Consider the following 27,175-nt stretch of genomic DNA (forward strand, 5'->3'; position numbering starts at 1 on the left):
TTCTTGCTTTGGCGGAGTACATTCATAACAGCTTCTTGAGAAAGGGAGCATGAGAAGTAAAAAAAAAAATGTCAGTAACTCTCTTTTCTCTCAGGTGACTTAGTTTCTCCAGAGATGAATCTTCTAGTATTCTATTCAAGAAGCGTAAGCCCCACTACCTATATTCCAGTCACTGAGTGGGGGAAAGGCGCCAGTGGTCTTAGCATTCAATGTGTAATCTCTCCCTTAATCCCCCTTTCTTCAGGTGACATTTCGTCCCTCCCTTCAGTTGTGCGTGGTATTACCAGGTCCAGATCCTCTGTGGCTTAACCATTATATGATTTAAACTTTTACTGTCTTTTGGGCTGGGGGAGGGATAGTTGTCTGGCCCTGTGCTGTAAAGGAGGAGAGCAGGGTGTAAGTGTTCTCTGTGGAGATTTCACCTTACCCTTCTGTTTTCACCCTTGCCTTCACAGATACCTGGTGTCTCCATTCCTCATGCTTTCCTGGTTCTGTGGCTTAAACCCATTAGAACTTAGGCTTTTTGCCATACCACTTGCATAGGCCTAGTTTCAACCTTGTTTGCTGGGTCAGTTACCACTTGTTCATCCTTGAGAAATGTTAACTGGTTTCCAAAGTAGCTACACCATTTTGTATTCCCACCAGCAGTGTATGAGGGTGCCGGTGTTCTACATCCTTCCTGACATTTGTTATTGTCAGTCTTTTCCATTAGAGCCATCCTAGTAGGTATGAAGTGGTATTTCATTGTGGTTTTGATTTACATTTCCCTCGTGAATAATGATGCTGGGTGTCTGTTCATGTGCGTATTGGCCATTTGTATATCCTCCGTGGAGAAATGTGTATTCATACAAATCCTTTGCCCATGTTTTTTTTTTTTTTTTTTTTGAGACGGAGTCTTGCTCTGTCACCCAGGCTGGAGTGCAGTGGCCGGATCTCAGCTCACTGCAAGCTCCGCCTCCCAGGTTCACGCCATTCTCCTGCCTCAGCCTCCCGAGTAGCTGGGACTACAGGCGCCCGCCACCGCGCCCGGCTAGTTTTTTGTATTTTTTAGTAGAGACGGGGTTTCACCGTGTTAGCCAGGATGGTCTCGATCTCCTGACCTCGTGATCCGCCCGTCTCGGCCTCCCAAAGTGCTGGGATTACAGGCTTGAGCCACTGCGCCCGGCCTTGCCCATGTTTTAATTGGGTCATTTGTTATTTTATTTTTGAGTTTTAGGAATTCTTTGGATATTCTAGATCCTTTTCCGATAGATGATCTATAAAGTATTTTCTTCCATTATTTGTTTGAAGCACAATAGTTTTTAATTTTGATGAGCTCCAGTTATCAGTTTCTTTTTAAAAATCTCTTCTTTTAATTGCTTATGCTTTTGGTGTCACAGTCAATAAATCATTGCCTCATCCAAGGTCATGACGATTGGCTCCTATGTTTTCTTCTAAAAGTCATATAGTTTTAGCTCTTGCATTTAAGTCTGTGATCCATTTGAGTTAATTTTTGTGTGTCTTGTGAGATAGGGGTCCACATTCACTCTTTCTCATGTGGACCTCCAGTCATTCTAGTACCATTTGTTTCTTTATCATTAGAAAATAATGTGTTAAAGAGAACTCTGAAGTCTTTGCATTCAAGTACACATTCTTCTGTGGGAAACAGTCTGCTAATAGATATGTAGATTGTTGGATCCAGGTGGAAAATTTTATCCAAACTTGTTTTATTCTAAAAGTATAAATGATCCTTACTAATAGAATTATTCACTGGCTTGGTTATTAAAGGTGAAGTAATAGAATTTTAAAGTCCTTATACTTGTTGGGAAAACCTGTTAATTTTAGTTTTTAAAATTTTTATTTTATTTATTTTATTTTTTTTGAGATGGAGTCTCACTCTGTCACTCAGGCTGGAGTGCAGTGCTGCGATCTCAGCTCACTGCAACCTCTGCCTCCCGGGTTCAAGCCCCAGGTTCAAGCGATTCTCCTACCTCAGCCTTCCGAGTAGATGGGATGACAGGTGCGTGCCGCCGCGCCCAGCTAATTTTTTGTATTTTTAGTAGAGACGCGGTTTCCCCATGTTGGCTGTGCTGGTCTCGAATTCCTGACCTCAAGTGATCCGCCCCCCTCAGCTTCCTAAAGTGTTGGGATTACAGGCATGAGCCACCGCACCCAGCTGAATTTTAGTTTTGACCACAGTACTTTTCCTTTTTTTTTTTTTTTTTTTTTTTTTGAGATGGAGTCTTGCTCTGTCTCCCAGGCTGGAGTGCAGTGGTGCGGTCTCAGCTCACTGCAACCTTCACCTCCTGGGTTCAAGCGATTCTCCTGCCTTAGCCTCCCGAGTAGCTGGGATTACAGGTGTCCGCCACCACACCCAGCTAATTTTTTGTATTTTTAGTAGAGACAGGGTTTCACCATGTTGGCCAGGCTGGTTTTGAACTCCTGACCTCAGGTGATCCACTCGCTTTGGCCTCCCAAAGTGCTGGGATTAAAGGTGTGAGCCACTGTGCCTGGCCCACAGTACTTTTCTTTATGACCGGCTTGCGTATCATCAGTTGCTTAGGAGAATGACTTACTACTATTAAATAAATAAATTCCAAGAATGGGCCCTGTGACTTTGATTTGAGGCCCATGTTTGAAACCTATTTGTTTTCAATATCTTATTAATGGATATGGCAGGTCATTTCTGATTGACAGTCACACAGACCTCTTAATGAATCATGATTTCAGCTATTCCAGAGGATGACTGCCTCCAAAGTGAATTTCATGTACTAGTTATCAGGCCTTTGTTAACTACCCTTCCCCCAAAGTTGAGAGAAATCTGTCCAGCAATTTGGTAGCAGATAGACACTTCACTGATTTATATAGGTGAGGATTTTCCAGCATTTAGAGTAAGTCATTATTTTAGCTATTTTAGTGAAAAACATAGGGAACATGAGAGTTAATCATGCTATTCAATTTACTTCTGTATAGTTTGGAAATTTTTATAATAAAAAGTTTTAAGGAAGTATATGGTGCCCAGGTTGTCGTACATTTTGAATTAGCATCCTAAGAGCTATCTATTTCTTTGTGATTGACTTTGAAGTTGCTCTCTCTGGTTTGCCTTCCAGATTCCACTGATCTCTGACTTTTCTCTTCAGGTAATTTATGCTGCCAGGGATGCCCAGATTTCAGTGGCTCTCTTTCTTCATCTTCTTGGATACCCTTTCTCTAGGAATTCACCTGGAGAAAAAAACGACCACAGTAGCTGGAGAAAAGTCTTGGAAAAATGCCAGGGTGTGGTCGACATCCCATTTCGAAGCAAAGGAATGAGCAGATTGGGAGAAGAGGTTAATGGGGAAGCAACAGAATCTCAGCAGAAGCCAAAACATAAGAAGTCTAAGATGGATGGGATGGTGCCAGGCAACCACCAAGGGAGAGACCCCAGAAAACATAAAAGAAAGCCCCTAGGGGTGGGCTATTCTGCCAGGTAACTGAGTCACTCCCTGTCTAGCAAAGAGTCAGTCCCAGCCTTAGCAAAGGGTGTGGTGCTTCCCTTGGGTCTGGGGAGAAGGCTTGTAGTAGGGGAGCAGCAGCTCTCCAGGGGTTAATCTTGCTTTTTCTTTCCATCAGAGACGTTTGGACTCTCCTTTGCTTTATTTATGTATTTTTCTCCTTTTCCCCTCTTTTACTTTTTTATTTTTTGACAGTTGGAGTGGAAATGAGGAAAGCTTAGCTTAGTTCTGTCATTGACCCTGATGTGACCTTAGGCCTTAACTTCTCCAACTGTAAATGGGGGTATAATTATCATTCCTTCCTTGTTTCAGGCTAGCTACGAAAATAAATAACACGTAGTGCCTCATACTTTTCAGGAGACATGCATCATCTGATTTCTTGTTCGTATGTTAATTAATTATTTAGAATGACATCCAGCTCCAAGAAAATGTTACTCTCTAGCCAATGAAAAATTTCCTGTATAACTTACTCCTCTATTGTAGGAAGATGACTAATAAGTACTTTGGAGCATAAATTTGGTCCCTGTAGCAAAATGCCTTAAGGAATTAATTGGATGATTAAATTGAAGGAAGTGTTATTGCATGTGAGTTAGAAGTAAATCCACATGGCCCTCATTACTTTGGCTTCAACTTTAAAATTTTTAATTTACTTTGTTTCACCCAGTGATTTGGCAATTTTCTTGTTGCTTGATTCTTTTTTGCATTCACAGAAGAGCTGTGTGTAAACCACCCGACACACTTCCTAATGTCCTAATCCTTAAGTTTAAAAACTAGAGGCATAAACTAATTCATTTTTAGTTCTGTTTCCTAGCCCAGTGCAGGTGAGGATAAAACATGGTTTATCACTGTTTGTTTTTTCCATAGTGGTGTGTTTGACCTTAGTGCTTAGTGTTGAGAATAGTTTGAGTCACTCAGAAGAGAGCATGGGAAAGCAACATTTTGACCCACAGTTAGCTTTCGGTTTGAGATTTCTCTTTCCTTTCCCCACAGAAAATCACCTCTTTATGATAACTGCTTTCTCCATGCTCCTGATGGACAGCCCCTCTGCACTTGTGATAGAAGAAAAGCTCAGTGGTACCTGGACAAAGGCATTGGTGGTATGAGATTCAGCTGTCCTTGTTTATCTCTAATTAGGTGCTTTGGATGCTGGCAGGAGTGGGGAGTGAGATAAGGAAGAGGGAGGGATGGAGGAAGGCAGAGAGACCTTGAGTTGCATGGGACTGGGTAGGCACAACCCAGAAATCTTGTTCTCTGCCAGACCATAGCAGAGAACAGTGAAGGTAGTGCTGCTTCTTGGGTGTGGTGGTGGGGGCAGGGGGAACAGTCAAACACTGATGTCTCTTCTCTTAAGAGCTGGTGAGTGAAGAGCCCTTTGTGGTGAAGCTACGGTTTGAACCCGCAGGAAGGCCCGAATCTCCTGGAGACTATTACTTGATGGTTAAAGAGAACCTATGTGTGGTGTGTGGCAAGAGAGACTCCTACATTCGGTGAGTGTGGCATTGGGCCACCCTGGTTCTCTGTGGCAGATGGAAATTGCTTTTGTAGCCATATGCGGAGCCTTTGGGGGCTGTGACTGAGTCTGTCCACTTTGGCTGAGAGGCTTGTCCTTGGCAACCAGCTTCCCCAAGAGCTTTGGTATTCTGCTGCCCTTGCTATAGTGGCCTTTACCCCTCCTGAGCCATTTCTCAGTTTCTGGAGTGCAACACTATGCTCAGTAGTGGTCTGTCATGTGGAAAGTGGTTCCCTTTTGCTCATGAAAGACTGAAGACCAGTTCCTTCAGAAGCTGTGTCCTTCTCATCCTCTCTTGACTGGCTCACCAGCTTTTTGAGCCATGATTTTGTTCGTGGAGTATCCAGATGTCCTGAAGCTTGCCCTGTGCTGTAATACTGTTTCACATCAGGGTCCCTGCACCGTGAGAGTGAGGCTGCCAACTACGCCTGAGTGCCCAGACACTTGGGCTTTCTCCCTGGCTTCTGTGGAGTCACTCACTCTCCTCCTTTCTCCCCTGCGAAGTGAGACAAAGTCATTGCTGCCAAGAGTTTTTCCTGAGAGCTTAGTTCTCCTTAGAAAATAATGATGGACCCTGGTGAAGCAGGGAAATAGAGTAAAGTATTTGCTTCTCAGATGAAGGAAATTGGCTTTTTCAGGTTCCTAGGCCTTCTTGAGAGAGTTGTTGTCCAGGTGTCAAAAGGCCATTAGAGTATCTTTTCAGTTCTCTGAGACTTTCCCTTCTGGGAGCGCAGCCCTCTCAGAGGTTGTTATTAACCTCTTGCCACACTGGCCCTCCATTGAAGCCCACAGCAGGTGGTCTGTACTTGCAGGAGAGAGGAAGCTAAGACATACATGGGCTGAGAGTGGAATAGGTGATACTGCCTTTCTGTGATCTGTGTTGGGCGGTGGTGCCCAAGGCTTCCCAGTCATGGTTAGGCCCCAGTTAGAACCCCAGTAGCCTGTCTGCTGTCTTCCCATGTGCTCTGTCATACACTCATGAGTGCTGCTTTCTGGCTGGGCTTGTTCCAGGAAGAACGTGATTCCACATGAGTACCGGAAGCACTTCCCCATCGAGATGAAGGACCACAACTCCCACGATGTGCTGCTGCTCTGCACCTCCTGCCATGCCATTTCCAACTACTATGACAACCATCTGAAGCAGCAGCTGGCCAAGGAATTCCAGGCCCCCATTGGCTCTGAGGAGGGCTTGCGCCTGCTGGAAGATCCTGAGCGTCGGCAGGTGCGTTCTGGGGCCAGGGCCCTACTCAACGCGGAGAGCCTGCCTGCTCATCGAAAGGAGGAGCTGCTGCAAGCACTCAGAGAGTTTTATAACACAGACACGGTCACAGAGGAGATGCTTCAAGAGGCTGCCAGCCTGGAGACCAGGTACAAAGCACAGATCTGGTCAGAGAAGGGAGTGCGGGATGTACCAGGGACATTAACCCTCATTACTTAGTGAGAAATGCTTGCCAGGGAGGGGGCATTGGCTGCTTAGGCACAGTGCCTAGCCTCATGCTTCACCTAGTAGGTGTCTAGTAGTTTAAGATACTTTAGAAGTGGAATAGAACAATCTACTTGAGGATTTCCTTTCCATAGGAAACTTGCTTTTTGTGAGGTCCCTATCTTTGACCTTTTTTAAGATCATACACTTAAGTTCAGTCATTTCTGTGATTAGCATGAGAGTGCAGTTGTGGTGGAGCTGCATCTTACACATTCTATGCAGACGTAAATCCTCATGCCAGCTCATGAGATGAAGTAATAGTCCAATAATACCGTCAAAGTTCTGAAGTTCCCCATGAGATACAGTACATTCACCCCTCAGTATCCATGGAGGATTGGTTCCAGGACCTCCCTTGGATACCAAAATCCACCAGTGCTTAAGTGCCTGATATACAATGGCATAGCATTTGCATATATCCTACACACATCCTCCTGTATACTTTAAATCACCTGTAAATTACTTATAATACCTAATACAATGCAAATGCTATGTAAATAGTTTTTATATTTTATTGTTTATGAAGTAATGAGAAAAAAAGTCTGTATGTGTTCAGTACAGATAGTTTTGTTTTTTTTTTTTCAAATAGTTTTGTGTGTTTTTTTTTGTTTGTTTGTTTGTTTTTTTTTGAGATAGTATATAGCTCTGTCACCCAGGCTGGAGTGCAGTAGCACTCTCTTGGCTCACTGTAACTTCCACCTCCCAGGCTCAAGTAATCCTCTCACCTCAGCCTCCCAATTAGCTGGGACTACAAGCATGCACCACCATACCCAGCTAATCTTTGTATTTTTTGTAGAGATGGGGTTTCACCAGGCTGCCCAGGCTGGTCTCAGATTCCTGACCTCAAGCAATCCACCTGCCTTGGCCTCCCAAAGAACTGGGATTACAGGCATGAGCCACTGTGCCTGGCCCTAAGTCGTTTTGATCTGAGGTTTGAATCCACAGATGCAGAACCCACAAAGATGGAGGGCCAATTCTATGTGTGGTTTTGTGTCTCTGACTTTATACAGGTCTGTGAGAACTGTGACTAATGAATTCATAGTTCCTATCTCACCTGCACTCCAGGGTATCGGCCCACTGAATGGAATGTTAAGCAGAATTGCTGTTACTCTGTAAATTACTTTTCTCTTTTTTCCTTCCTTGCTTTCTCCCTCCTTCTCCATGAGTACATAGTTGAATTCATGTGACACAATGTAGTGTTCTGAAATGAGAAATGAATGGGCACATGGCTCAGATGGTAAGAACTCTGGGCTACCATGTGCAGTTCTGCCTCCCAACTGTCACTTTTTCCAACAGGACTAGGAGTTGAAATAAGGGAACTGATAAGTTCACAAAACCTTGAGAGTGATGCTGGTTGCCTATAGGGTTTTTGTTAACTGAAAAATTAAAAAGTAACTCTAATTATAAGCAAATATTTAATTTTTTTAGAAAACAAAAATTTGTTTTACTCATGCTACTGATCCATTACAGATACTGCAAATATTTATTGAACAGATATTTATAGATATACTAAATCTTGCAGCAAACCAGCTAATAAACTTCACATAAATTTCCTTAATTGTTTCTCATGACAACCCGACAAAGTAGGATTTAGATTTCTTACTGGTTAACTGCTATTATATCTTAAATTTTAAAAATCTTTCAAAGTTTTAAAAGAATTATAGAACTTTATCCCCATAGCTATTTTGTGAGGTTGTAGAATAGATGTTGTTTTGTAAGTTTTTTGTTGGATACCCTGAGATTACAGTTAAGTAACTTGCCAAGGTCATATATATTACAAATTAGAGAGACTGACTACTTTGACCCATTTCCAAATATGTTTTCTTTTGTTTTCCTTTTGTTTTTTCTTGAGACAGTCTCACTCTGTTGCCGCCCAGGCTGGAGTGCAGTAGCACAATCTCGGCTCACTGCAACCTCCACTTCCTGGGTTCCAGCGATTCTCCTGCCTCAGCCTCCCAAGTAGCTGGGATTACAGGTGTGTGCCACCACACCTGGCTAATTTTTGTATTTTTAGTAGAGGAAGGGTTTCACCTCGTTGGTCAGGCTGGTCTCAAACTTCTGGCCTCAAGTTATCCTCCCGCCTTGGCCTCCCAAAGTGCTGGGATTACAGGCATGAGCCACCACACCCAGCCGCCAATGTTTTCTAAAGCAGCTAAACCTCCTCTTTCAGCTACAGACTTTTCTAACAAATGCATCTTGCTGAATTGGATAGATGAATGCTGGACTTGTGACTGAGAAGAACAGTTGTTTGGAGACAGACAAGTTAGTGGGAAGCACATGAGCTAAATATTAATAATAAAGTGTCTGCAGATACCCAGAGACGCCAACACTGCTGGGATGGTCGGCGTCTTGGGAGGGAGGATTGAAAGTGGGGTATGAATGTAAGGAGAGAAGAGTGTGTGTGGGCAGGGTACTTCCTTGAGGAAGGCCATCTTTATTCACAGGAGGTGAAAGCACCATTCACATGGCATTGGAGCAGTTTTGAAGGACTCTGCTTAGGAAGGAGGGAGGGATTCATCTCATTTAATGGCACCATTTGCACAACTGAGCAACCATGGTAGCATTTCACTGTGACCAAAACACTTCTCACCACTGTGGCTTGGCATCTTCTTGTGAGAAAGAAGGCTCTAAAGAAATACGCTACCTTGCATTTTACATTCAGTTATTAAATTGTGTTGTGAAAAAGTGTAACATGTGGGCTGATTTAACAGCCTCATATAAATACTGTGTCCCAGAATGAACAACTTAAAAGAGGGATGAACTGGTCACTGGGTAATCCTGGAAGAAATGGAAGACCAGCATTCTTCATCCATTATCAGCTGGATGGTAGGGCCCCTCTTGTGGGAGCTGAACATTATGCAGTGGCCTTCCTGTCAGTAGGGCTCAGAACCCTGGAATACCTTCTGTTGGGATTGTGAGTTGTATGTTCAGTCTATCGAAAAGGGCAGAGATAAGAAAGAGGATGTTTGGAAAACACCAAAGTAACCCATTAGGAGTCCTTCAACCTCCCCATTTACCCTTGGCCTGCAGCATTTGAAGCTGTGAGGCCATCCTGTGCTTGTTTCCCTCAGACCCTTTGTTTTTCGTGTCTTGGCAGAATCTCCAATGAAAACTATGTTCCTCATGGGCTGAAGGTGGTGCAGTATCACAGCCAGGGTGGGCTGCGCTCCCTCATGCAGCTGGAGAGCCGCTGGCGTCAGCACTTCCTGGACTCCATGCAGCCCAAGCACCTGCCCCAGCAGTGGTCAGTGGACCACAACCATCAGAAGCTGCTCCGGAAATTCGGGGAAGATCTTCCCATCCAGCTGTCGTGATAGCTGCTTTCCTCCCAGTTAGGACAGGTGGGAAGCTGGAGCCAAGGTTGAAGAGTCACCTCTTCCCATTTTAATACATCATTGTCAAAACCTGGGTGACACGAATCAGAATACTAACCTAGACTAATCCTAGGATGCTTCTGCTGGAGCAAAGATATTGTTTGAAGGAGAGTTTATAGTTTTGGATTTTAAGTGGGCAAGGTCTTTTATCCTCTCTTATTTTTGTGGACAAGAGAGGCCTTGGCCTTTATTTTTACTCTCCCTCTTCTGCTGTCCCTGTGCAGAGGAAAAATGAAGAATTCTCCCAGAAGTGACTTGTCAAGACTTTCAAAAAATGTTTTTAATGCATTTCTTCCTTGTCTGGTGCCTCAGTTTATCTCTAACAGGGGCTGTCCAGTATATCAGTCCCGTTAAGAGGGAAGAAAAAGTTCTTCCAAAGGCTGGAGAAGTGAGCAAGGAGTCAAATTTATTTTCCCAGTTCAACCTCATCATTATCATTTATTTGGCTTCATGCTCTCCCATAACTCATGTAGTTGAGATCCATCCCATCTGGGTCACTTCAGTCTACTTCACATACTTGAAAAGGCTTTCCTTTACACATTCAGGACCAAACAGCAAATTCCTGCCACATGCTTCCACCCTATCACTGGGAGAAATCCTTTTTTGGAAATGAGCCTTTGACCAGGGTGGGGCAGAAAGAACCACAAACTCCATCTCCCAATAGAACTTTGAAATTCACTCAGCTTTTTCTTTCATGCTGTTTGTTGCCTGCTTGTTGCACTTCTCCTGCCCCAGAACTGCAAGATTTTTAGCTTCACCACTTTCTGAGGGGAATGTTATCTTTTATCCGAATCAGTATCAGTTTCCCTATATTCTGTGCTTCATCGAATTTGCAAGACTGACCTCTTTTAAGCATTTAATTCACTCCCAGAGTCATCTGGTCAGGTTGCAATATGAGGACTCCTCTGTCTCCTCTGAAGCCTGGGACACCGAGGTTACTTAATACATTAGATGTTCAAAAGAGGAGTGTTATTTCATCTTTCAAAATGTTAGGCCATCACTTTGAGTATAAAATTGACTTATTAATGATTAGTATTTTTTCTAAAGTATTAGGAAAACTTTCTTATTTTATAAGATCTTAACAAGCTTAAAAAAGAATTTTATGACCAGAATCCAACAAGAGCTCTATTTTGGAATTGTGCCCAAGCTGGTGATGTTTGCTTTAAAATTGATAAATAAAACTACTTGTAAGCACAAGGCTCACTGGATGTGAATGTAAAACTTCACGACTTTATAAAACTGGTAAGTGTTCCTAGGGAAGGGGCTATTTATCCTACAGGTCCCTGCCTCCTGGCAGTGCCATGGTATGTGTGCATGGATATACCATACACGGTCACCATCAGCCATCAGTGGCAGCCCACGAACCTACGTACACATCCTGCATCTTGCTCCTCTGACCCTTCATTCCCATTTGTCTTCAAGCAGGCATTTCTGGGATCTAAACTAGAAATCCTTCAAAACAAATAGTACCAGCCACTTTGAGGAATGTGCGTTCACTATGGTGGGTTATTATGGGGTCTCTGCCTCCTGGCTGTGTTATGCGGAGCCCAGGAGTGGAGCTGTGGAAATAGATGGGGAGAGGCTGGTACTTGGGTTGTGGTAATAGTCAGGCTTGCCACAAGAGGGCACTCATAGATTTGTTTTTATATTCATTCTTGCGGAAAAAAGCGACTGGTTACTGAACGTAACTCATGACTTATGTTTCAAATTTTGCATACCTGATTTTAAGTCATTTTGATAGCTTTGCAAGAAAAATTTTTCCTTTGAAACAAGGGAGTAGGGCGGTTTCATTTTCTTTCCTTGTAATCCTTGTGCTAAGAGGTAAGAAACACTTAAGGTCATTTAAGGTGCTAAGGAATGGGTTTTCCCATGGAGCTTTCTGTAAGGCGCAGTAAAATAGAGCCAGCAGCAAAGTAGAGGAAAAAGCCAGACTGCGTCACACAAGATTTCTCATCCTTTTCAGGAGAGAGTTACTGTATAGATTTGAATCTTTTTTCTTTGAGTCTGCTTTGAACTTCAGCAGGCTTTTCCTAAGACTGACAATTGTCATCGTAAATGAGAGATTTGAGGGTAGACTTATTTTATGGTAAATGTCTATTTTTCTGATACAAAAGTAACAATGCTCATTACAGAAGAGTCTAAACAAAGAATAAAAATTAGCCATCTTCTCTCCATCTAGAACAGAGCTAAACTTTGCTGATATGTTTATGAATTTCCTTTCAGTATTAAAAAGTGCATATAAGGTGTATAATATTTAAACAAAATTGAAGGTCATACATATATACAGGTTGGTATCCTAACTTTATCCTCTGATTAACATGGTATCACGAGTAACTTCCTATGTTTTTAAATCTTTGAAAATAGATTTCTAGTGGTTCTACCTTATCCATCCCCATACTGTTGAAAATTTTGGTTGTTTCAGATATTTTATTATCAGTGATGATGTGATAAAGTTTCTTGTGTATATCTCTTTGGCTCTATCTTTGGTAATTTCTTAAAACTAGAATCTTAGAATTGGATTGTGAAGAGGGGAACTCATATTGCCAGGGTTGAGTACAAATTGACATCACCTTTTAGGAATGAAATGCTTCTCTTTGACCCTTTAGCTCCAGTGTCCCAGCATAGTCACTGAGCTTCATATGAGTAGCAGTGAGAGGACGGTGTCACAGCAAGGGCTTCTCTGCATGCTCCCTGATCTTGTGTTTGCAGGTTCAGCATCTCTTTTTGAGTCCTTCCCGTCTTCCAACCTTATTGCCTCATTTCCCCCTTGTAGTCAATGTTTTTAGAAATACTGTTTATATTTATTTTAAAATAAAAATGTAAAAAAGTAAAAAAATAAAATTTTAAATTTTAAAATAAAGGCTATAGGCAGATGTTTTTTTCCTGCTACATAAACAATTAGTGATTTGCCATCCCAAAGTGAATGAGGCACAATGTTCAGGGCTTTGTTACCACTTAAGAGCACAGCCATAAGTTACTTATTCTTATCCATGTCACGGATAGAGATGAGATGACAAAATGTATTCTGTTGAAATAAAGCCATTTTAATCCTGGATTTTAGACTCTCAAGAATCCAGCAGACAGAAAGAGGTTTTGTTCACCTTCCTATTCTGCCTGTTAGTTTGGGGCCCTAACATTTGACTGTGAGTTAAGTTCTTAGTTTACCCTGCCTCTCAATTTTTCATTCATTCATTTATCCTTTCTTCCTTTTTTCCCCTTCCTTATGTCTCAGCCTTATAAGAAGTATCATTTTTTTCTTTTAAAGGAGATATTTTCTCAGTTTGCTAGTTTACTAATTATTATGTATTTTAAATGAATCTTTTTTTCTGGTCTTTTATGTTTTCTATTATAAGATGGTCATTTTTCGAGCGTACCTAATCCCCTCAGGAGTACACTAAGAATCAGTTTTTGTTGGAAGAGATAAACTAAAAGAGGGCATAAGAATGATTCTTGTTTTGATTAACTATTGATTGATCTGAATAACATAAAAATAATACATAATCTCCCAATACTTTTTTTTTTGACAGGGTCTCACTCCAGACTGGAGTGCAGTGGTACAATTATGGCCCACTGCTGCTTCAACCTCCAGCGCTCAGGCAGTCCTCCCATCTCAGCTTCCCAAGTAGTTGGGACTACAGCCTGTGGCACCATGCCTGGCTAATTTTTTTTTTTTTTTTTTTGTAGAGAGAGGGTCTTGCTTTGTTGCACAAGCTGGTCTCAAGCTCCTGGCCTCAGGCTGTCCTCTCACCTTAGCCTCCCAAAGTACTGGGATTACAGGTATGAGCCACTGTGCCCAGCCCCCAAATACTTTTGTTTCAGAATTCAGATACAATTTTCAGGCATTCACCAAGATGTCCCTTGTGCAGAAGCCCAGCGACTTCTGCCTGTCCCAGTCCTGGAGTAGTTTTGCATCAGGCGATGGAGCAGGGATGACATGCAGCCACACAGCCTATGTGTTCAAAAGTACCTATTCCACCAGCCTGTTAGAAAGTGTGTTAGTCACTCCCTTTGCTTGAGGAAGCAAGGCCTCGCTTAAATGCTAACATGTTATTTGGAAAGGTGGGAAGTACATTAGATCATTGGTTTTTTTTCTAACCAGCTTTATCTGTGGCCAATTCTGGTTGGGGGGCCTTAGAAACTGGGTAACTGGCCGGGCGCGGTGGCTCAAGCCTGTAATCCCAGCACTTTGGGAGGCCGAGACGGGCGGATCACGAGGTCAGGAGATCGAGACCATCCTGGCTAACACGGTGAAACCCGTCTCTACTAAAAAAATACAAAAAACTAGCCGGGCGAAGTGGCGGGCGCCTGTAGTCCCAGCTGCTCCGGAGGCTGAGGCAGGAGAATGGCATAAACCCGGGAGGCGGAGCTTGCAGTGAGCTGAGATCTGGCCGCTGCACTCCAGCCTGGGCGACAGAGCGAGACTCCATCTCCAAAAAAAAAAAAAAAAAGAAAGAAACTGGGTAACTGGACCAAATGGTTAATCATTTAAGAGAGAATCAAGAACTGCCTTTGCAGAGGAATAGAGTTGTCAAAGGACCTAGTTCATGCATCCTGGGTTGTACCCCCTTCTGATATGGTGCAGGCTGCCTCAAAGGTCATTTTGTGTTGTGACTGAATGGAGATAACGTCATACCCTCCAGACTGAACTCAAAGCATTTGCTTTTTGCTATTTGTTATTCTCAAATTTTTTCTCTCTTGCTGGATGGGTAGCCTGTTGCCTTTCTCTCAGCATAAGCTTCAAAAGCTGCCGAATTTATAGGCAGCATTATTACAAGCATGATGTTTGGGTTCAGAATATTCCTGAGTTGAAATGGCTACTTAGAATCTACTGCTGCTGCTGCCTTTTTTTTTTTTTTTTTTTTTTTTTGAGACAGAGTTTTGCTCATGTCACCCAGGCTGGAGTGCAGTGGCACGATCTTGGCTCCCTGCAACCTCTGCCTCCTGGGTTCAAGTGATTCTCCTGCCTCAGCCTCCCAAGTAGCTGGGATTACAGGTGTGCGCTACCACGCCCAGATAATTTTTTTATTTTTAGTAGGGATGGGGTTTCGCCATGTTGGTCAGGCTGGTCTTGAACTCCTGACCTTAGGTGATCCACCCGCCTCGGCCTCCCAAAGTGCCGGAATAACAGGTGTGAGCCATAGCGCCTGGCCCCTACTTCTGCTTCCTAAAGATCTCCCTTCTCAGGCTGCAGCACGCCAAGGTGGAGTTAAGATTCTAGCTACTCAGGCCACCAGGGTATCTATTAAGTCCTGGATAAGAAACAGAATTTTGAGCTTAGTAAGCTACAGGGGGCGAAAAGGAATGAGATTGAAACATGGATAATTTTAAAGGAGGTACATTTATTTGTTTAGTGGGGATGGAGTGGGCTGGGAGCTTGTTCATGAACTGAACTTTAAATTTTGCTCTTTCCTGTACCTAGTTCTGTCATGTATTGGAGGATCAGAGAAAAGTGTGCTGGTGACTGAGGTTCTGGTTCCAGCCACCAGCTGTGTGCCTTTGGACAGATCACTTTTCTGGGCTCCTTTCTGTATCTATAGAGGTTTGAATTAGATGTGCCGTAAGGGCCCTCCTAGCTGTAGCATTCTGTAATCCACCCCACTGTTTCCTTATGTGGCCCTTTCCCTTGAGTACTGTGTACTTTCTGCTTTGTTGCACACTCTCGTCCTACCCCCAGCACTGGGAATGGAGACTGCATGGAAAGAAGGGTAATGAGGGAAGCAGGATGCCACACCATGGCCTCATTGGCTAGGGAGAAGCCTGCTCTCTCCATCTGGTGTCAGAATACCTGTCTCACCGGAGATGTGTGGCTCTAGGGAACTCACATTTCCCTGTCGCCCAGTCGACTGAATAATCAGAAAGAGAGAAGGGAAATCTGTATGTTTAACCATATTGCCAGTGCTGTAGGATTTAATAGGAGATAAGTGTAAAAGGGAAATGAGGCAGGTGTGCCAGGTGTTGTAGATGGGAGGATATTGAGTGGGGAAAGACTTTCTCATTTTAAGGGTAAATAAATTAAGATTATATATATATATGTATATACACACATATATGTATATGTACATATATAACATACGTATATACACATACATACACATGTATACATATATACACACATACATATATACACATATACACATATATACTCCATTACATATATACACATATACACACATACATGTATGTATATATGTGTGTATATATGTATGTAATGGAGAATTGAATTGGGTACTTAAAAAAAAAAAAACTTTAAACCAGTAAGTAAAAATACTCTTTCTGTGTTTTGTGTGCAGTGTTGTGACAGCCCAAGAACATTGGAGGCATCCATAGTGTTAACACGTTCTTATCCATCCGTGAGTCCTAAGACATGAAGAACTCACAGGGAGACAGGGAAGCATCTCTGGAGCCTGTCTTGTATAACCCTGACTTGCCTTGGACTTTGTCCTGCTTGCCTTTGCCTTTGCCTGGGCATCAGCTAGACAGACATGTGCAAAATCTAAAGTTTGCATTTTATAAGCTGCTGAAGACATTTATCTCTATATATCCATCCCCTATGACCTGACAGAAAATACAATTTCTAGTCCATCCTTGTGCTTAGTTTCAGTCCCAAAGTGGATTGGCTTTTCATTGTGTAACACAGATTTGTACCAAGTGTGTTCATCATGGAGCTCTTTTCACAATAGTCACCTAGATCTAGACATGAGCCCCTGCTTTCTACCAAATTGGGGTCCTTTTGTTGTTTGTTTCAGAAAAAGTAGGCAGCTAGCCAAACAGGAAGCTCAACTACATTTCTCTGCCCTCTCCTCGATGGACCCTAACTTTATCTAAAATTCTGAAATTTCTGCTTATATCCCATGGAATCAACTAAAGCCCTGTTGGCTGGCTTCATTTCTTAGTCAAGATATGTATGTTTGGCCCTGGAGGTTTGGTAAGTCTGAGCTGTTGCACATATGGCTCCCTCTGAGTTCTTGGACACAATGAGCAGGACAAAAGTTGGCTACGAAAAGGAACAGAAGATGACTTAGGTTAGTTTTTCTTTTTTCAATGTTATACAAGTGCAGAGCACTTGGCTGCCATCCCCCTCTCACACCATCAGCAGAGCTTGACCTTGGCCAAGATTTTGCCTCATCCTCTCGGCATTTCAGCAAAGAGTTGCATTTCAGTCATGGAATGCTTAACCAAAAGCACATGCTGTCGTGGTGGTTTCCAAAGAGTAAGTTTTTGCAAAAAGTCCACATAATGTTTCCTCATAACAGCAGCTTTCTCTGAACCACCAACCCAACAAACCTCTTAAGTGGTGAGTTTTTGGCTTCTTTGTCCACAAGGACTGGGATTTTTTTTTTTTTTTTTTAGCAATACTTTATAAAGTGCAGTATAAGTAACATATGATAAAGTGCACAACTCTGAAGAACCCAACTCAATGAATTTTGACAAATGCATATATCCGTATAACCACCAGGGGCTGGTAGTGGTAATGTTATGTGAAACACCTATTCTAATGATGTACATTTTGGGATTGGAAGGTTGTGCATTCATCTAGCTGAGAAAATTACTATGAAACAGTAAATCCAGATCAAAATGTGATGAAGATCCACCTGCCACAGAGAAAGTATTAATAGAATATAAGGCTAGGGTCTAGGAGAAGTGGCCCAGGAAAGCCATCCATTCAAATTTTGTTTCCTTCCTACTTGAGAGGATTGGGGATGAGAGGTCCGCCCTTCCCTGGCTCATAAGCCCATGAGTTGTGTAAAACACTGTTCAATAAGGCAGAATATAAGTGCTCTTATATATTGAGTCCAGGCAGTTTTCCCTTTTGTCACATCTAGTGGATTTGGTTATTGCAAAGCTTCATGTTTGATTTTAATACGTTGATTTTTTAAAATAGGTAAAACGTACACATAGTATGAAATTTTAAAAAAATATATAATGAAAGGAAAATCACTCCAGTCTTTCCGCCCTCCTTGAAAGCAACCAGTGTTACTATTAATTTGTATCCTTCAGAGAGATTGTATGTATGTGCGGTTTTGTTTTGTGTTTTAATTCCCAGGTTTCTTATTTGGTCGCGAACGAATAATATTCTCCACCCCTTTGTTTCATACTTTAGACTCTAGGGCATTTATACAGAAACGTTTTGGATACTGCAGCCTCAGTAGGACTAATTCTTTTTGTTCTGTACCATGAAGTTCATCCTCTGTATCTGTCAGCTGGTTCAAAAGTCCATGTTTCTCACAGGATTGGCCATGGGTTGAGAATCATTGAAGCTGTGTATGTTGGGCCCTCTCTCTCTCTCTCTCTCTCTCTCTCTCTTTCTCTCTTTCTCTCTCTCTCTCTCTCTCTCTCTCTATATATATATATATATGAAATTTTCCATTAAAAATGTTTTTTTTAAAAAAAACTCAGTCTTCTGTTTGTTTTAAAATAATGCTTAGTTGCAACCTAGAAGCAAACTATAGATTAATCTCTAGACAGAACCCCCTGCCCCACCATCCAAGTCAGACATTCAGAGTTCCCAGTTTGCAAATGTGACCTAGGATGGTTATTCACCTTCACAAGCCATCCTTCTATTTAAACATAGGATTGACTCCCAATTTAGTTTGAAAAGCCAGCTTCTCTGGCAGGTAAAATTTGATTTATACACTAATTCTTTCAAGAATATGAATCTCATGCAGAAGAGGGCTTATATTCTGCCTTCTTGAACAGGTTTTACACAACTCATGGGCTTATGAGCCAGGGAAGGGCGGACCTCTCATCCCCAACCCTCTCAAGTAGGAAGGAAACAAAATTTGCATAGATGGCTTTCCTGGGCCACTTCTCCTAGACCCTAGCCTTATATTTTGTTAATACTTTCTCTGTGGCAGGTGGATAAGGAGGCAGATCTTCTCCAAATTAGAACTTCCCGAAGATACACAGTTCAGAGAAAGGAGCGAGGCTCTTGGTGTTTTCCAATTCAAGTCCCGTATAGTTTCCCTAGGGCCATTTTACCCTTGGTGCCCTTTCATGCTCGCTCCTTGGTCTTGCCATAGTCTTAACACCCAAGGCCTCTCAGTCATCATTAAGAATATTCCCACTGGTCAGGGAGTGCCCTTTGAGTGTGCCCTTAAGAGCAGCTATCAGATTTGAGCAGTATCTGCTTTCTGACAAGTTTGAAGACAGGATGAAGGAAGCCATTGAGTCTTTCCCAGTGGAAATGGATACCACAAGCTGCCTTTGGGACTGTGTTCGATATGCGAGGAGTTTAGTGACCTGGCAGCTTGGGTAGGGGTGGAGATGTAAGTGTGGGTCATTCAGGATGGGGCAGGGATCTTCATGGTCTCAGCCATGTCATCCATTCAGGGTCCTGATGCTGGAATCCTTCCCTCAGCCTTTGGCTCCAGCCTTTTCTGGGCAGGGAAACAGAACGAGGCAAAATGCCTGGTGTGTTTTAAATAGATTCTGCTTGTGGCAGCCAATGAATCCAACAGCTTGGAAGGTGAGTGACCCTTCCGAGACTTACGTTGTGCCATTTCTCTTGCCCCTAGCCCCTGGAATACTGACCACCCTGGCCCCTCCTGCTGTCCTCCCCTCCGACCTAAACTCCAGTGATGTTAGCCATCCTCCTGCTGCTCCCTAGATGGACTCTCTTCAGGCTTTTCTGGTTTTAGTATTTATTACACTTTCCACTTGGCTTTTTCTGTCCGCAAAGCTGATTTTCCTCGTGCTATTTGTTCACTCCACCCAGTGCACATCCCCATCTGCTGCTGCTTGTCTGATTCTCATGGCTTCTCAATTATCTTCTTGCCTCCACCTTCCCGTGGCCTGCTAGGGGACAGCCCAGCCCCATCTGGGCCTGTGTGCAGTTGGACAGGCAGGAGAGTCTGCTCATTGCAGTGACAAACATTGGGGCCTGCAATGTGAGGTCAGCAGTCAGTGCTAAATTACAGCCAGGACACCCCAGATTGAGCATAGGCAGCACGTAAAGCCGTTTTCAGAAGAGTATCTTTTAGCAGAGAGAGGACTTCAGAGGACCAATGTGGCCTCTTCCCACCCTATCACGGAGACCACTTACAAGACCTAAGCATCATGATCTCTGGTTTCCCAGTAAGGGGTCATACAAAGGAAGGACATGAATATTTTTTACTTACTAAGGGGAGATTGGCTATGTTGATTCCGGAAAGAGGTAGGGTGTGGGGAAAGTGAATGGAGGGTAGAGGCTCCTACCTCGAACAATCTCGGTTTTGGGGAGAGGGAGAGCTCCAGACTGGGAAGCCGTCATCAGTGATGACGGCTATTTCTTGGCAGTGTGGCAGTGCCATAAGTTGGCCAAACAGGTAATGGGGGAATCAGAAATCTGAGGAGGGGCATAGGGAAGTAGGACACACAAGTGATGGGCCAGCACCCATTCAAGGTTAGAATCAGAAAAGGAAAGTCAGGTGGAGGCTGGATGTCATGAGGGAAAGCTGATGAGGAGCCGGCACTGGGGAGACCAGGGCAGTGGGACCCTGCCAGAGACCCTGCAGCCCAGCTCTGCCACATGGAGGCAAGCAGTTTGGGGATGAGGCGAGGAGCAAAGGGATCTGTGAGGACCCTGTCTCCTACTCATCTCTCGCCCTTTTATTCTTTTTTATGAGCCTGTCCTCATGTTATATTAGTAGTAGAAAACAAAGGCAGTCTGCCTTTGAAAGGGGGTGGCACAGCCTGGAGAATTTAAGGCTGGATGTATTTCCCCCTTTGCTGAATTCTTAGGCCTCTTTGCCCATCTGGTGCTGGAGCTATGGGGCCGGCCCCTTACTGGAGCACTCTGAATGGAGTCCCTACACAGCTCGACAGCTCAGATAAGTGCCGGTGGCAGGGGTAGCCAGCAGTGGGTGTGCACCCACAGAACCCCTCCAGGCCCACGGGGCAGCCAGGGGAGCAAGGCTGTTGGCCAGCCTGGCTAGAGAGGGGTGTTTGCCTTAGGGAGGGCCTGGTCTGAAGGCAGCTTCCAGTGTGTGAGTCCAGCTCAGTCACTGGGCTCCTCTTCCCCTAGGCACTGAGCTGCAGAGAGACATGTGGTAGAAGAAAGAGGTAGGAAAACGTTTTTCTTGCTGGAAAAAAATTTTAGGTAAAGAGGTAAAAAAAATTGAAAAGGCACAAAAGGGTATACAATGAAGGTCTCTCTCCTACTCCTGTTCCCCTCAAATTCCCCTCATCAGAGGCATCCCCACATGTACCAATTTCTTGTACATTCTTCCAATTTCTCCTTTTTTAGTCTGCTGTAATCCAGAAGTTTCCAGATTCTTGATCAAATGGACTATTTTAAGTTGTTGGTGTGTGTGTGTGTGTGTGTGTGTGTGTGTGTGTAAGATGTAGGGGGGGAAATCAAATGATAATAAAATTGTATCCTAGTTGATTGCCCATTATTCTTGCTGAGGCAGGGGATGGTTTAAAACATTAAAACAAGTAAATAGAATTCTAAAATGCTAGCACTTGAAAGGACCTTCCAAGTACCTCTCCTCTCCTCTCTCCTCCCCTCGCCTCCCTTCCCGTCCCCTCCCCTCCCCTCCCCTGCCTTCCCCTCCCCTCCCCTCCTCTCCTCTCTTCTTTCTTCTGTTTTTTTTTTCCCAAAGCCCTCCCTATAAACATGAGGAAGAGGCCCAGATAAGTGACTTTTTCAGGGTCACCGTGCTAGCTGACAGCACATCAGCTACTGAAGTGGACATTAAAGCAATGTTCCTGGGATTGGTATATATTTTGAAGCTCTCAGCAAGGCTGAAGATATTCATCGATACATTCTGAAGTATAATTTCTAAAACCCAGGTTTCCCAACTCCCAATTGTCCCAGTTGCCCAAGAAAATACTGAGTGCTCCATCTTTAGGTAGTGGTCTTTGTAAAGATAAGTGATGATTCAGAGGTGGAAGGAAAGACAAATGATCAGACATGGATTTAGAAATTTCCTCTGGTGGACACAAATAGGAGAAAAGAAATTAGTAATTCCAGGAAAAGCCCGAAGTCAAATTCCAATTGAAAACAGAGCATGCGCACACATGCACCCGCCCGCCCACCCATACACAAGTACTGGCAGAAGACAGAAGATGACTGCCGGCAAAGTCTATTGTCTGTCTATCCTGCTGGGCTCCAGGCTGAGATTCAGGGTCCAGGCAGAGGCTGTGAGAGGCAGCATAGTGCCATCCCTCTGCCAAAAAATCTGCAGCCCTCTGGCTTACTGTCACTGGGCAGGTATTTTCTTGTTGGGCAAAAGGGAGAAATGTCAACTTAGACTAGACAACGAAGAAGACAAGCTGTGCGTGGGGAGGATGTGCCTGGCCATGCCACCATGGAGCTCTGCCACCACTGGCTCCATGAGCACTGACAGACAGCCCCAGCTGTTTCCTACCACCTACCAGGAGGAAACGCCATAAGATTTACATGCTGATAAAATGGCAGGATGATATTTTAAAATCCTCCCTGTTTTGGCATCAGCTCCAGACACTGTGAGCAATTTCAGTGTCCAAGCCAGACTGATGGGCCTTTTGATGGCTTCAGAGGGTGGCTTCAGTGAGAAGGGGACATGTAGGACTGTAAACATCGGCTGTAAAAGCCTTCAATTGCTTTGAAATGGTAAATTTCCAGGCAATGTGGATCTGATGTTATATGCCTCCTGCATTAACAGCTTTTTCTTCCCATTCAATTATTTTGACTGGTAAGGGAGTAGAAATTACACTTCAAAATATATCGATGGATATTTTCAGCCTTGCTGAGAGCTTCAAAATATGTACCAATCCCGGGAACATTGCTTTAATTTCTACTTCCCAGTTTCACAAGGAAAATGGAGATATCAAATATAAGCACCATTAGACTGAGGGAAATGCAGGACCAGGACTATGGATCTCTCTTCAAATTCTCTTTGGTCTTGTCACCTGACCTTTTTGATATTGAGCCAAATCTTATTCAAACCCTAGGTCAAGGGGTCCATCCTGATATGTACCAGATGAGATGCCCAATAAAGCAATGAGTATTCCTAAGAGCCTGGGTCCAGGGACTTGAATTAAGGCATTTGACAGAGGCAGAAAAAAATGCCAGTTTTCTGTCTCTCCATCTTCACACGAGGCATCCGGAAGCCCTCATCTCTGACAACATGGCCTTTCTGCCATGCCTAGGTGCTGGGTACATAGGCAGCCACCCAGCAACATATTCGCCCCAGCTGTGTTTCTGGCTTTCTCATCTCTACCTGACTGGCGCCATCTAGTCTCCCTGAGCTCCAGATCTGGATTTATAGATGCCTTCCTGGACCGACCACAGAGAACTCAAGTTCACTGAACACACCTCCCCAATTGGCTCCTCATCCTATATTCCCCATTTCAGTTAATGGTTACATTACACCAAAGCACTAGTCTCCTAAGCAAGAAACTTACATGCTGTTCTCAAATCCTTTCTCTCAATCCACCTCCAACGCACCACCAAATCTTACCCTCTTTCTCTTCTGCTTCAGTGTTACTGCTCTCATCTGTACTTCTGTGGAGCTCTATTATATCATCTTGTGATTTTTTTTTTCTTCTGAGGCAGGGTCTTGGTCTGTCACCCAGGCTGGAGTGCAGTGGCATGATCATAGCTCACTGCAACCTCAGACTCCTAGGCTCAAGCTATCCTCCCAACTAACCCTCGTGAATAGCTAAGACTACAGGCATGCACCACCATGCCCAGATAATTTTTAAATTTTTAGTGGAGATGAGAGTTCACTATGTCACCCAGGCTGGTCTCGAACTCCTGGTCTCAAGCATTCCTCCTGCCTTGGCCTCCCAAAGTGCTGGGATTACAGGCACGAGCCACCACACCCGGACTCATCTTGTGATTATCTGTGTTTATTTCCCCATTGTCAATTACTGGACTCTTCAGAGGCTACAACCAGATTCTATTAATTTTTGTATCCCCAGTACCTAGAATTGCCTGGCATGGTAGGTGTTCAAGAAGGAAAGGAAAGGAAGGGAGTGAAAATTCCACACCAATGGGCAATCAGGCACTGGCTTTACAGTCTGAGTGGGCTATTTGGCATTTTCATGGGACAGAATGGGGAGTAGCAGCAGCTGCCACCCTCAATATTCATTCATTCATTTACTCTGCCTAGATATTTAGTGAGTGCTGCCAAGATGCCCAACACTGTGCTAGAAACTCATGATACATAAAAGGAGGCTGCCAGGCTCTGCTCAGAGGAGCTCCCATTCAAGGGAGAGACAGGCATGTGGCAGGCACTAACCTGGCCTCTTGGGTCATGTAGTCTGATCTGAGGACCTTGGCCACTCAGCTCTGCAGAGGCGACGGAGAAGGGGAAGGGGCTCAGGAGAAGGTAGTGGAGACGGGAAGGTCAGAGAGGCCTTGGAAAGGGCTCTGCCTCTGGGATCAGTTCTGCTGAGGAGTGGTTTTATTTATGTATTTCTCCTTTGTACAAATTCCTTGCTTGTTAATGAAAATCATTTGACACATTTCTAATTAGCCTGCAGCCTCTGCAATGCTATTATTCTCAAATGCAACACCTGGGTTATTTCATGATCCCTAGTAACATTTATGGTTCTTGCAGTTGTCCACCAGAATTGGGGTCATTCCTTCTGCTACTTCTGATGGGACCACAAAGGACTTTCTCTCCCCAGTCATCCTGGGGCAGGAGGGCTTGGCCCTGGCTCCATGACTTGGGGAGGAAGCACTGGCAGGGGACTCACTACACTGGTCCGTCCTGGTCCTAGATGAGTCACCCGCTTTGTCTGTGCTCTAGTCCTGTACTCATTTCTCAAGTGCTTGGCTTAAGAGAGAAGTGCATTTTTCATGAAGCTACCCTGCCTTTTCTCCTCCCTCCCTCTTCCTCTCCCTTCCTTCCATCAACAAATACCTATGATATCGCATTCCAAGGGCTTTAGACAAACAAACAAACAAAAACCAAATACTGCACACTAACAAGCATGTACTATTTGCCACTACTATAAGCACCGGGAAAACAGTGGTAAACAAAATATATAAGAACCCCAGTCCTCTTGGAACACATACTCCAGTGGCAGAAACTAATAACTAATAAACCACGGTTATCAGATAAATAGGAGGAGGAAGATTGACAATAAGAAAGCTGCCAAGTTCCTTTCAAAGAGCTCAGTCCTTTCCTCCATATATAATGGTTTGTAGAAACTCACCTTATAAATATCTTTTCCTTAGAGACGATTGGTGCATTGAGTGCGCTCAGCTGGCAGTGGGCAGCGCATGCTCCACTTTATGCTGGCACCTCCGTGGGCATCAGTATCCTCCCCTGTGGAAAGGGGATGATTGCGCCTTCTTCACAGGGTCGTTGTGAGTATTCTGAGATCCTGTGTCAGCACATTGCCTGTTGCATGGTAACATACATTCTGTCCACCATCCCTGCCTTCTTTCCTGCTTACAGCAGATATGGGCCCGTGAGGGTATCCAGTCAGGTCCCTTCCCTACCTTCTGGGCCCTACTGCTGCAGACAGAGCAAGAGCTTCTGAGCTGGCCCAACATCTCAAAGGTAATGAATGGGAGGCTGGGGCCCTGCTCTGTGCCTTTCCCCTGCCTTGCCTCCAGCCTGCTCAGCAGAGGCTCTGGAAGAGGCAGCCACCACCCACGGGCAGGACAGTCTATGAATGTTGGACATTAGCCATGGCCAAAGAGGCTCACGTCAGATCTGTTCTTGGCAGCAATAGTGAGCAATCCCTTTCAGGAGGCCCCTTTCACCTCCAGCAGCCAGCAACAGCCTGCGGGAAAGAGCCCCAGGGGACTGGGGTGCTTACTAGGCAGTGGATTTTATATGACTTTATTTCATCCTATCTTTCCCAACAAAGTTGTGAGGTGAGAGCTGTCAGTGCCCCATTTTGCAGTTGAGGAAACTGAGGTTAAGAATTTGCCTAAGCCACTCTCTTAATTTGTGACAGGATCAGCATTCAAGTTCAGGTTGTCCAGCCCCAGAGCCAGGGCCTTACACTGAGCTGTACCCTTTCCCCCTCGGTTATCCACTCCTCTACAACCCCCACACCAAAGGCACGGAGGCGGAGGCGGAGGCGGAGGCGGAGAGCTCCCTGGGGCATCTGGGAGCCCCAGGGGCTTGTGGAACTTTGCCCAGCTTACCCTGAGTGCTGGCTTTGACAGCTTTAAAACAATGTGCCTAAGAGAAATCCTGTGCCTAAGAGAAATCCTGAAAGGGAGGAAATGCAAGTTCTAAGTGGCACAGTTGGTGGGACCCCCGCTTCCCCCAGGACATCTCGTATCCCTCCTTTTATGGATGAGAAAACGGAGAACTGTGGGCAGGGGAAGTGAGGCTCCTGCATACAGAAATTCAGACCACACTGCAGATTTCCCAGTGGCGTCAGAAGCCCTGCACTCATACCCAGACACAAGCGTTGAAAATGGCACGGGACTTAAACTGAGCTTCACCACTTATTTGCTGTAGAATTCCAGGCAAGTTGAGTAGCCTTTGGGCTTCAGTGTCATCGTCTGCAGTTGGGGATATGATCATCCTTAGCTCAGGGTTGTATGGGCTTTAGAGACAGTTTAGGTGAAGTGGTGGCACAGTGACTGGCATCTGGTAGGTACTGAGTAAACTGTAGCTATTATGATGACTCTTGTTTTCAAAGGTCAAAGTACGTGAAGAAACAGTGAATTCCTTAGGTGTTGCTTTGATTCTATGATGCTGCTGGAATCCATTCCTAGTACCAGAAAGGAAACAATACTCATGGTCATTTCTGAGCATTGAAACCTATCCCAGGGAGGGCCAGTTCTGCACCCACTTGGGATTAGAATCTGAAACAAAGACCACAGACTGTGGCCAAGGTGGCAATTCCTGGTCTCTAGCTCTGCCAGAGTGCCTATGGCTTCAGGCACATTACTCCACCTCTGTCTATGTGGAATTCCTGTAAGCCAAATGAGCACGGTAATTACTTACTGTCTTACCCCCACCCCACCCCTGTCATCCCCCAGGGAAGTGCCCAACTAAGGAAGAGCTGTGGTAAAGTCATCTAGAGAGGCTACACTTCACTTCTGTGCAGTCTTTCTGGTGGTGGGGGCCAAGGAAACCTTCTGTCAGGGACAGAACTACCAGGAGTGACCAATTGGGGCAGAAATATAGCATCCTCACCACTGAGCCCTGGGCAGTAAGTGGTGAGATGTGAGAAACCCTGCCACATTCTAGCCCATCCTTCCCCTCCCTCCTTCTCCCCATGGAGCCTTCCTTTTGGAGTCACTAGAAGCCCCATCCGCCTGGTTTCAGTCAGCATGGTCCAGCTTCATCCCCATGCCGAGGGGTGAGTTTGGAGCCTTTCACCAGGAAGTGATAGGTGATATGATGTCTTCGGATCCCACATCCAAAGGCAACTAGATATGCACACACCAGGC

General features: G+C 44.4%; 1 protein-coding gene and 1 long non-coding RNA gene across 8 annotated transcripts in view; one reads left to right on the forward strand and one right to left on the reverse strand.

Moving 5' to 3' along the window:
- Positions 1-11,034, forward strand: part of EXD2 (exonuclease 3'-5' domain containing 2) — a 51,393-nt gene extending 40,359 nt beyond the window's left edge. For all 7 annotated transcript variants that reach the window (XM_065548955.2, XM_073997617.1, XM_005561595.5 and 4 more), the window contains 5 exons: positions 3,120-3,448; positions 4,464-4,570; positions 4,825-4,960; positions 5,995-6,351; positions 9,561-11,034. In XM_065548955.2, coding sequence (XP_065405027.1) covers positions 3,120-3,448; positions 4,464-4,570; positions 4,825-4,960; positions 5,995-6,351; positions 9,561-9,777 — 1,146 coding nt within the window. In that variant the 3' untranslated portion in view covers positions 9,778-11,034. The remainder of the gene's footprint in view (positions 1-3,119; positions 3,449-4,463; positions 4,571-4,824; positions 4,961-5,994; positions 6,352-9,560) is intronic.
- An 8,427-nt stretch (positions 11,035-19,461) lies between these two features.
- LOC141407299 (uncharacterized) lies at positions 19,462-25,201 on the reverse strand. The gene is made up of 2 exons (XR_012415893.1): positions 24,967-25,201; positions 19,462-19,717 (listed from the first exon to the last, which is right to left on the reverse strand). It is a non-coding gene; the product is annotated as an uncharacterized lncRNA (long non-coding RNA).
- Between the last annotated feature and the right edge of the window lie 1,974 nt (positions 25,202-27,175).

This window comes from Macaca fascicularis, chromosome 7 (assembly GCF_037993035.2).
Source record: "Macaca fascicularis isolate 582-1 chromosome 7, T2T-MFA8v1.1".
NCBI classification, from domain to species: Eukaryota; Metazoa; Chordata; class Mammalia; order Primates; family Cercopithecidae; genus Macaca; species Macaca fascicularis.